The sequence below is a fragment of the Ranitomeya variabilis genome, chromosome 4 (genome assembly GCF_051348905.1).
Source record: "Ranitomeya variabilis isolate aRanVar5 chromosome 4, aRanVar5.hap1, whole genome shotgun sequence".
Classification (NCBI taxonomy): Eukaryota; Metazoa; Chordata; class Amphibia; order Anura; family Dendrobatidae; genus Ranitomeya; species Ranitomeya variabilis.
Genome location: NC_135235.1, coordinates 582,380,548 through 582,392,018, shown reverse-complemented (window position 1 = coordinate 582,392,018; position 11,471 = coordinate 582,380,548). Strand labels below are relative to the sequence as shown.

The window sequence follows — 11,471 nt, the reverse complement described above, 5'->3', positions numbered from 1 at the left end:
TAATACATCACCCTAGAGTTGCGGTATTTTGGCAGGTGCAGCGTCCCGGTGTCCGTCCCTATGCACTATTTTGTATCTGATCATATGCCAATGTGGCTGCACTTGCTGAAGTATTGTAAATCTAGGGTGTGCACTATGTTGTATTCGACCATATGCCAATTTGCCAGCATTGAGTATCAGATATAGTGACTTCTTTAATGGATTCTTTTACTATACAGGGCTGAGTCCCCCTATGAGGCTTTGTAAATTTTGATCCAAGATATCCATAATATGCATAGTTTTAACTAATATAATTTTTGATATGGGTCTGCAGGCAGTTTACCGGTGCTCTGTGTGTGTTATTTGGTTTTAAATTACTGTTGGGTGATTGTGTTGTTACCATTGCCCTCCTACCTTGCACGGTTAATAAAGCAATTTTACTAAAAAGACATAAAGTTATCTCTCTGGATTCATTTCCTCCCCCCTCTCTGAATACTGAAGGTGTCTCTGTGTTAGGATCTACAAGGAGGGAGGTTTAAAGAGGCAGCATTGGGAGGACTCCTGGATGTCTGGAAGCCTTTACCTGTGTGGTAAGAACGATTAGCACTAAGTTCCATAATCTCGACCAAGTACGGAGCATGCGGCCATTGCATATGTTAAATCATATTTCGGCTATCAAGCTGTCAAGAAGCGGTGATATCGCTTCATCCTGTCTCGGTTCTCTGCCTTCTCCTGCAAATATGGTTGTCTCTGCAAAGGAAAAAGTAACACGAGACGTGTGGGGGAAAAGCCCACATCACCCCTCCACTAACCTCATATTTTCTGCTTTCTGTCAGTTGCCTCCAGGTATGTTAACCACTCCTTACCTGGAAGCAACTTCATTTTTGGCTCCAGTCACAAATAAGTGTACCATGCTGCCCAATTTATTCTTGGCAGAGAGAGGACATGCTCGATACCATGCTAGGTTGTTGGCGTCTTATTTTAATAACACTGAAGTTTATGGTACTCTACTTGCAAATAAAGACCATGGCGCAAATATGAGGGAAAGGGCAAACGTTGGTAATTTCAGATTGCCCACAGGAAGATCTCAAAAAAATATTGTAACTTTTCCATAGCCAGGATGATCTGCAGTAAAGTTCTGTGCAATGTGCGGCAGGTCTATAGCCTCCATCCATCCTCTTTGGTTCATTCTGCTTACTTATTCCTCCGAAACATGGCAACTCGGAGTTCAAATGCACCTAACCATGGCTCTCAAGTCTATTTCAGTTCCTGGTCCTCCGACAGTGACGTTACTTCTATGGTGGTATGTTCCTCTTCTCCGTCGCCTGACTCACAGGGCAGAGCAACTATAGTGCTCCCAGCCGGTGCTATCTGAGCAAGGTTTTGTATCGTGGCACCCAGGCCCTGCAGCGTCAGCAACTGAATGGGGCTCACTACTTTGAGAACAGTGTTACTGTCTTGCATGGCTGCCGTACTCAGGACGGTAAGGTTGGAGGAGTCAGGGTGTATCTCCAGCGTGCCGGGAAAATTGTTTCCTGAAGGGGTTACTATAGTATAACCACCCAAAACGGAGGAGGAGGGAGAGTTGGCCTGGGAGATAGAGTTCTTGTTAATGACAGCGGAGCTGGATGAGGATGGGATGGAGGTGGAAAGTACTTTACTGAAGGGGAGACCAGTCAGCTGGGAAAGGGACATTCCTTGTGGCAGGGTGATTTGTGTTGGCGGAGTAGAAACCTGGGAGCTGATGGCGGCAGGACCTGAAGTGGCTCTGGTTAATCGTGGTCGTTTGGCAGGAGGAGGAACGTTGACTGGTGTCAGCGTCATCAGGACGTTGTTTAGGTGTTGGGATTTGTGTTTCAGTTCCTTAGCTCTTCGGCGATGCTCATCACATTGCTGCTCCAGTGCTACGAAAGGAAGGAGATGAAATGTAAACTGAACAATGCCGCTTTGTATCATGGGATAATATGTGGACATTCCAAATTGCACCCAAGTCATTACTCCATATACATTGAATGTACTACTCCACATAAATCTACACCCCAGAGCCATCCAAGGGTTTCAGTTTCTAGATTAGGACATTTATGGGATGCCAACACAAGAAACTTCCCAAAGTACCAGTCTAAGGGCAAATAAAGAGCAAGGTGGTACACAAAGCCACCACAGTTTGTGAATCCTTTAGGTCATCCTGCAGCAAAGAGAACGTGATAGCAAACTGAGTCCTAGTCCTGAAGTGGTGTGCGAAAGATTAAAGATGGGGGATAACTTTGCAATCACTAGTGCAGGTGTAGGTTTTCAGGATTGCTAATTTACTGTAACCTGGTCTACACCCCCCTCAATTTAATTCAAGGGCTTGTTCACCATTATAATTTATATATCCGCTAAATTAGTAAAATAAGCAACTTACTAATACAGTATATGCCTCACGTCTGTTACAAGCTCCAATCCTGTGTCCTGTTGAATCCTCTATGATTTGTGTGTGACACAGGACAGAGTTTCCGCTTCGAGCACATGACAAGAGCGTTGTGTGAACGTGGCTGACTGATCAGTTCAATAGTTAAGCCCCTTCACTGTCGTAGCTGATGTACAGACACAGAGAGCGGGCTGACCCCTTCAAAATCATAATAGTATCCCAGTATGAGTACCTGCTAAGTCCCTTGTGTATTGCTCCCTGGATCGATCCATTTGGCTCTTGTGACCAGCTAATACTTTCTTAATGAGGTCCAACATCCCAAAATTTTGGACAATGTTGTTGAGCAACATGGCATCTATAAGAGACAAGAGACATATGATTATGACAGTTACCAAACATTTTTAATGTGACATTCCTGGCTAATTAGTGAGATTCTTTCCTTCCCCTTAAACGAGAGATTATTCCTGACCCAATTCATAAGAGCATTCTGAATGAGCACATGCTGGAACATCAGGGAACAAACAGTAAAACTGCATTAATACAATGAGCTATTGAGATCTTCATACCGAGACACCAGGCCTTTTATATTAAAACACACAATGTACAACGACCCGGCACTTTATCAATGCTGAATGAAACTGGGAGGAGGTGATACATCGCTGCCAGACATCAATCAACTAATCAGGAAAACTACAAAAAATATAAGAAGAAAAGCTGGATAATGCACCTTGCAACTGGATGGGAGGCATCTGCAGTCGCTGCTTCATCCCCTTCATGGTTTCCAGCAGCTCCTGGTGAAACTCCTGGATGACCTCCCCCAGCAGACCCGCATCCCGCAAACCTTGCCAGAACCCCAGGGTATCGTCTGCAGAAGAGCAACGCAATGGTTAGTTCCGCAATGGCGATCACCTCAATGCTACATTAGTCAGATCCACTGGAAACCTAGAATGGCAGCCATATTGCAGGCTTTCACCCAACTTTGCACGTAATGGATAGAACCAAGAAAAGTCTGAACAGAATTTAAAGACCAGGTTAGACTGACTACGACCATCCTATTTTTGAATGGTTGTCCTTACCTGCGATGGTGCTGCCCCACTCTCCTGAATTCTCACACGTTTCAATAGTTATTGTGGTTGGGTTGCCATTCACAGCGAAATCTATGTAATGAAAAGACAAATGAACTTGATATGGCACTGACTACAGAGATAAATGAGGTAGCATCAAAACTGTAATATAGTAGTATGTCTAAGGAAATGTGATTATGTACGTAGGCTCCTCAGTCTACATTTTATTCATACCACACAATCTAAAGCCAAAGCGCACAAAAAAAACCAAAACAAAAACAGATTCACTTTCTGGTCCCACCTAAGAATTAAAAGGCTTGCCCAAGCTAAAGATATTGAAGATCCTAAAAAAAGGTCATCAGCATCAAGTAACCAAACAGGAGCTGATCTGCAGTGCCCAACAGCAGCTGCTACACACTGAATGGGGCTGCGCAGGGTAGTAAAAGTCAATAAGCTTACATCAGGCTGGCGCCAGATCTTATAATGTCTGATTAGTGCAGGTGACGCTAGTCGGACCCCCATTCGATCTTATATTGATGACATGTTATAGATATCTTTAGTCTGGACGTAAACACATAGGAGTGAGCAACAGCATTTGAGAGTCAAAGTACATGGATGAAATCATTCAGCCACTGCCTGATACAAGCTGGCTGTTACTAGGCAGCTTGTACGGTGATGTGAAAAGTGTTTGCCCCTTCCTGATTTCCTATTCTTTTGCGTGTTTGTCACACTTAAAATGTTTCAGATCACCAAACAAATTTAAATATGAAACTCAAAAGTAATTTCCAACCACATATAGGATTTTGGCGTACTCAGGATAAACTGTGTAACAAATTATGAGGTCCATTTCCTCCTAATAGCCCTTTTGAAAATGAAAAACTTGGGGCTAAAACAACATTTTAGTGGACAAAAAAAAAAATTTTCATTTCCGAAGACCACTGTTATACAATTCTGTGAATCATTTGTGGGTTTAAAACGCTCACTACGCCCCTTGATGAAATCATCAAGAGGTGCAATTTTCAAAATAGTGACAAATGTGGGTGGTTTCGGCACCATAGTGGTGTCAAATATGGGTGATGCCATATTGGCACCAAGGCGGATCTTCAAATGTGACATGCACCTGCCGTCTATTCCTGCCACATCTGCGCTCGAGAAGTCAAATAGCGCTCTTTCCCATCTGAGCCCTGCCACGTCCCCAGTTGTGTTCCCCGACATACTTAGGAGAAAATGAACCATCATTTGTTGTGCAATTTCTCTTGTTAACGTTGATAACATGAACAATTTGGGGCAAAAGCAACATATTTGCTTAAAAATTTTTCATTATTCTTTAATTTCAAGGCTCAACTTAATTTCTATGACGCACCTCAGTTTCCAAAATGGGATCGTGTGTGTGTGTGTGTGTGTGTGTGTGTGTGTGTGTGTGTGTGTGTGTGTGTGTGTGTGTGTGTGTGTGTGTGTGTGTGTCCCATTTACCACTTAAGGGGCTCTGAAAACGTAACATGGCGTCCGCTATCTATTATAGCCAATTTTGTGCTCAAAAAGTCAAACGGTGCACCTTCCGTGCCGAGCTCTGCCGTGCGCCCCAACAGTAGTTTTCCTCCACAAATTATATGGTTCATTGTCTGTTGTTAAAAATATGATAAGACTAGTCAACCCTTTTAACCCCTTAGTGACAGAGCCAATTTGGCACTTAATGACCGGGCCAATTTTTACAATTCTGACCACTGTCTCTTTATGAGGTTATAACTCTGAAACGCTTTAACGGATCCCGCTGATTCTGAAATTGTTTTTTCGTGACATATTGTACTTCATATTAGTTGTAACATTTCTTCGATATTTCTTGCGATTATTTATGGAAAAAAATGGAAATATGGCGAAAATTTTTAAAATTTAGCAATTTTCAAACTTTGTATTTTTATGCCCTTAAATCAGAGAGATATGTCACACAAAATAGTTAATAAATAACATTTCCCACATGTCTACTTTACATCAGCACAATTTTGGAAACAAATTTTTTTTGTTAGGGAGTTGTAAGGGTTAAAAGTTGACCAGCAATTTCTCATTTTTACAACACCATTTTTTTTTTTAGGGACCACATCAGATTTGAAGTTATTTTGAGGGGTCTATATGATCGAAAATAACCAAGTGTGACACCATTCTAAAAACTGCACCCCTCAAGGTGCTTAAAACCACATTCAAGAAGTTTATTAACCCTTTACGTGCTTCACAGGAACTGAAACAATGTGGAACGAAAAAATTAACATTTAACTTTTTTTGCAAACATTTTACTTCAGAACCATTTTTTTTTTATTTTCACAAGTGTAAAAACAGAAATTTAACCATAAATGTTGTTGTGCAATTTCTCCTGAGTATGCCGATACCCCATATGTGGGGATAAACCACTGTTTGGGCGCACCGCAGAGCTTGGAAGAGAAGGAGTGTCGTTTTACTTTTTCAATGCAGAATTGGCTGGAATTGAGATCGGATGCCATGTCATGTTTGGAGAGCCCCTGATGTGCCTAAACAGTAGAAACTCCCCACAAGTGACCCCATTTTGGAAACTAGACCCCTTGTGGAACTTTATCTAGATTTGTGGTGAGCACTTTAAATCCCCAAAGTGCTTCACAGAAATTTATAACGTAGAGCCGTGAAAATAAAAAATCCTTTTTTTTCCCTCAAAAATGATTTTTTAGCTTGCAATTTTTTATTTTCTCAAGGGTAACAGGAGACATTGGACCCCAAAATCTGTTGACCAGTTTGTCCTGAGTATGCTGATACCCCATATGTGGGGGGGAGGGCACTGTTTGGGTACCCATCAGGGCTTGGAAGGGAAGGAGCGCCGCTTGGAATGCAGACTTTGATGGGATGGTCTGCGGGTGTCATGTTGTATTTGCAGAGCCCCTGATGTACCTAAACAGTAGAAACCCCCAAGTGACCCCATTTTGGAAACTAGACCCCCCAAGGAACTTATCTAGATGTGTGGTGAGAACTTTGAATGCCCAAGTGCTTCACAGAAGTTTATAATGCAGAGTCGTGAAAATAAAAAATATTTTTTTTTCCACAAAAAAGATTTTTAGCCCCCAAGTTTTTATTTTCACAAAGGTAACAGGAGAAATTGGACCCAAAAGTTGTTGTCCAATTTATCCCGAGTACGCTGATGCCCCATATGTGGGGGTAAACCACTGTTTGGGTGCACGGCAGAGCTCGGAAGGGAGGGAGCACCATTTGACTTTTTGAGCGCAAAATTGGCTGTGGCGTTTAGAGACCCCCTGATGTACCTAAACAGTGGAAACCCCCCAATTCTAACTCCAACCCTAACCCCAACACACACCTAACCCTAATCCCAACCCGATCCATAATCCTAATCACAACCCTAACCCCCAAAACACCCCTAACCCTAATCCCAAAGCTAACCATAACCCTAATCAAAACCCTAAACCCAACACACCCCTAATCCTAATCTCAACCCTAACCTCAAAACCTAACCCTAATCCCAATACACCCCTATCCCTAATCCCAACCCTAGCCTTAACCCTAATCCCAAACCTAACCCTAATCCCAAATGTAACCCTAATGCCAACCCTAATCCAAACCCTAATCCCAACTCTAACCCTAACTTTAGCCCCAAGCCTAGCCCTAACCCTAACTTTAGCCCAAACCCTAACTTTAGCCCTAAACCTAGCCCCAACCCTAACCCTAACTTTAGCCCCAACCCTAACCCTAGCCCTAACCCTAGCTCTAACCCTAATCCTAGCTCTAACCCTAACCCTAGCCCTAACCCTAACCCAAGCCCTATGGCTATGTGCACACGTTGCGGATTTTGCTGCGGATCCGCAGCGTTTCCGCAGCTGCGGGTCCGCAGCAGTTTCCCATGAGTTTACAGTACAATGTAAACCTATGGGAAACATAAAACGCTGTGCCCACGCTGCGGAAAAATCCACAGAGAACCATTCTACGTGTGCACATATCCTAACCCTACCCCTACCCCTAATTGGAAGATAGAAATTCATACATTTTTTTAATTCTTTATTTTTTCCTTACTAATGGGGTGATAAAGGGGGGGTTATTTACTATTTTTTTTATTTTGATCACTGTGATAGGATCTCACAGTGACCAAAATAAAACAAGTGGAAGAATCTTCCTCGGCCGGCAGATAATGGCGGGCGCACTGCGCATGCGCCCGCCATTTTCTTACCGGAGCAAGTATATAATACAGCGCAAGTGGAAATATAAAACTTAACTTTTACTCATTAATACAGATAAAAGAGAATAAAGTCACCCAAAATATGATTAAAAATTGGGGTACAGTCTAATGCAAAAATGACCTTGGAGACTAGATAACCCCAAATAGGATTCCAAACTCCGCATATAGCAACACCTGCGGAATATAAATGGCCCAAGGTACGGTATACAAATCTGCTGCAAGAGAAATTCCATGTAACTAGCAGCATGAATGCACATACACTTGGTTGCATAAAAGATAATTGATCATCTTAAACAATGGTGGCACATGGAACAAAACCGTGCCAGATTATAAATATATAGTACTGGAAAAGGAACAATCTCACCAATTCCAACGGTGCGAGCACAGGAGCGCTGAATAGTCCCCGGTCAGGAGTACATCCAGGAATTTGATGGGAAATGACAATACCCTGTCAATCCCTATGGGGCTACTGATAAGCTATCCCCAAAGCTCCTGCCCTTACAAGGGCAGTCCACAACTACCCCTGCACACACATGCCCTGCACTCTCCCTGTGTCATAGTCCCAACGCGTTTCTTCCAAGCTAATTCATCAGGGGACTGGCTTGTATGAGGAGACAAAGTGCCTTGTGCTATGCTAGAGGACAAAGAGTCCTGCCACCCTCTGTGCTATCTTGCAGAGAATGAAGGGGCGTAGGGCCGGTCTTTAAATAACTAGAGGTCTGGTAAAAAACCAGAGCACTGGTGGGGTAATCAACCTAAATAAGTGGCAACCGTGGATACGTAACAATGAGCCAATAAGTTGTGGGTCAGCAAAGAACCGGAGCAAGAAGCCGGCGGCCAGCAGAAGAAGCAGGAGGACCCAGGGACACCGGTAAGTATAACAGGGTCCCCGAATCCCCCTATTTCTCTGTCCTCTAATTTTTTATTTTTTTTTGCGGTCGCCGGTAAACAGTTAATTACCGACGATCGCAAAACAGGGGTCAGTAAAAACCGCCCCGATCATGTTCTTTGGGGTCTCGGCTACCCCCGGCAGCCGAGACACCAAAGATCTTCCGGGTGCCGGGCAGCGGGCGCACTGGGCATGCACCCGCCATTTTTTCCTCGGAAAAAGATGGCGGCGCCTATCGGGAGCCACGAGGAGCACCGGGGGAGATAGGTGAGTATTGGGGGGCTATCGGGGACCCCATTTCTATGTCCTCCGATGTGCGATCACATCGGAGGACAGAGAAATTAAATGGCAAATCGCGTTTTTTTTGTTTTGTTGCGACCGCCGGTAAACGGTTAATTACCGGCGATCGCAACTCGGGGGTCGGTAAAAAAACCCCGAATCATGTTCTCTGGGGTCTCGGCTACCCTCGGCAGCCGAGACCCCAGAGAAAATCCGACTCTGGGGGGCGCTATTCACTTTTTCCACAGCGCCGTTAATTAAAAAAAGGTTGAATGGGAAATAAAAAAACAAACAAACCAGCTGTACTGGGTTAAAGTGCAAAACTAGACACAAGTTAGTAGAAAGCAGCCACATTTTTTAACTCTCATGCATCTCTTTAATATATTATATACAGAAATCTAATACTCCTGCACCACACACCTCACTGCCAGCAGACACTGTATTGTGCCATTAAATAAGACTGGAAGCCAAGTACCCTCAGGAACGCTTTTGGATTGCTACCAGCTAAACCCGCTTCTCCAGTTTCGATGGCTGTAAACCATAATTTTGTTTTCACCAAATCTAATACAATAGCACAGAGGGAACAATGTAGGCAACCCCCATCTATAGGGACAAAAGAGTTCCCCTGACCTGGTGGCAACTTAATGGAACATGGCAGTCAAGTATCTAGGTGCTGTATTGTTAAAATTACATGAAAAGTTTACAGAACCAGCTAAGCAAACTCTCAGACATGAGTGGAGAGAGCTACATGCTTGGCAACCTCTCTGCAACTGCTTGGATGCAGCCAGCAAAAAAGGGATCAGTAGGTTCTAGATGAGATCCCCCCATCTATCAGAAACTGATCGTATGTCATAAACACAAAGTTTGTATTTTCATCCTTTTTATTCATCGGATTCCAAATTATACAGCGGCGGTAACCTCATTACAACCGGCATTAACACTGGAGTCAGCAACTAGAAGCAGTAGGTTACAAAGAGCATCATGTGAAGGCTTCTTGCCGTGTCAGGCATTATCACTACAAACCGAGCATTTGCTGCTCTGCAGTGAACAAAGCCAAAAAGGATATACATTCTGAAGAATGCAAGAAGAGTTTTACAATGAAGAAGAAAACATGTAGGAGCTCAAGCACATGACTTACTCTCACCGGAGGCTGTTGTGATGGGAATGTACTCTGTAGACACCTGGCTGCACAGCGACACGCGGCTCCCCATCACATCGATCTTAGTGCTTCGGCAGGTATTGGAGCAGACCTTTGAGTGCTGATAAAAATCCAATTCTCCAGAGTCCATTATCTTTCTGTTGTAGAAATAAAAAGCCAACACTAGCATCCTAGAATTAAACCTTTTATAATAGATCTCCACCTGTAGACAGGGGCCCTAACAGCAAGTTTCGGCAACGCACTTGATAGCTACATCATGTTACATAGGAAGCAGTAATAGATGGCAGCTTGTTCTTTATCTCTGTCATATCGGATGGTACTTCCCCACTCATTGCCAAAAATGTTGAACACATGCTTTACTTCTATTTTTCTATACAGGCAACAGATCTTAAGTCAAAAGGTTTTCTATTTCTTGCAAAAAAAAACCTTGCACACACATTTTCATCATATTTTGATGCACCACCATAGTTCTATAGTAACGTTTGAAAGCATTTTATAATTCTAAATAAAGCCGCTAGGTGGCACTATCCTATTACATAGTAACATAGTTATTAAGGTTGAAGGAAGATTTAAGTCCATCTAGTTCAACCCATAGCCTAACCTAACATGCCCTAACATGTTGATCCAGAGGAAGGCAAAAAAAAAACCATGTGGCAAAGAGTAAGTTCCACATTGGGGAAAAAAAATTCCTTCCCGACTCCACATACGGCAATCAGACTAGTTCCCTGGATCAACGTCCTAATATCAAAAAGAATGTTCAGGCCGCACCCTCAAATACCAATGTCTCTACGGACAATAGGGTGCCCGTCCACACCAGGGGATCCATCCCAGTATACAAATCCAAACGTAGATGAAGAAACGGACAGCACCACAGCAATTGTGAAGAAACAGCTTACGTGTTTATTCTGCCATCTGCAACGTTTCGGTCCACAGACCTTTATCAAGCTTGATAAAGGTCTGTGGACCGAAACGTTGCAGATGGCAGAATAAACACGTAAGCTGTTTCTTCACAATTGCTGTGGTGCTGTCCGTTTCTTCATCTACGTTTGGATCAACGTCCTATCAAGGAATCTAGTGTATATAACCTGTAACATTATACTTTTCAAGAAAGGCATCCAGTCCCCTTTTAAATTTAAGTAATGAATCACTCATTACAACATCATACGGCAGAGAGTTCCATAGTCTCACTGCTCTTACAGTAAAGAATCCGTGTCTGTTATTATGCTTAAACCTTCTTTCCTCCAGACGTAGAGGATGCCCCCTTGTCCCTGTCTCAGGTCTATGGTTAAAAAGATCATCAGAAAGGTCTTTATACTGTCCCCTCATTTAATTATACATTAAAATAAGATCACCCCTTAGCCTTCGTTTTTCCAAACTAAATAGCCCCAAGTGTAATAACCTATCTTGGTATTGCAGACCCCCCAGTCCTCTAATAACCTTGGTCGCTCTTCTCTGCACCCGCTCCAGTTCAGCTATGTCTTTCTTAT

At 43.2% G+C, this 11,471-nt stretch overlaps 1 protein-coding gene across 5 annotated transcripts in view; it reads right to left on the bottom strand.

The window, feature by feature from the left end:
* Positions 1–940: 940 nt before the first annotated feature.
* GMEB2 (glucocorticoid modulatory element binding protein 2) overlaps positions 941–11,471 on the bottom strand; it is a 29,817-nt gene continuing 19,286 nt past the window's right edge. For 4 of the 5 annotated variants that reach the window (XM_077253010.1, XM_077253013.1, XM_077253011.1 and 1 more), the window contains 5 exons: positions 9,964–10,121; positions 3,466–3,546; positions 3,117–3,254; positions 2,622–2,744; positions 941–1,883 (listed from right to left, as the gene is read on the bottom strand). In XM_077253010.1, coding sequence (XP_077109125.1) covers positions 1,237–1,883; positions 2,622–2,744; positions 3,117–3,254; positions 3,466–3,546; positions 9,964–10,121 — 1,147 coding nt within the window. In that variant the 3' untranslated portion in view covers positions 941–1,236. The remainder of the gene's footprint in view (positions 1,884–2,621; positions 2,745–3,116; positions 3,255–3,465; positions 3,547–9,963; positions 10,122–11,471) is intronic. The other variant, XM_077253012.1, reaches the window with a different exon arrangement.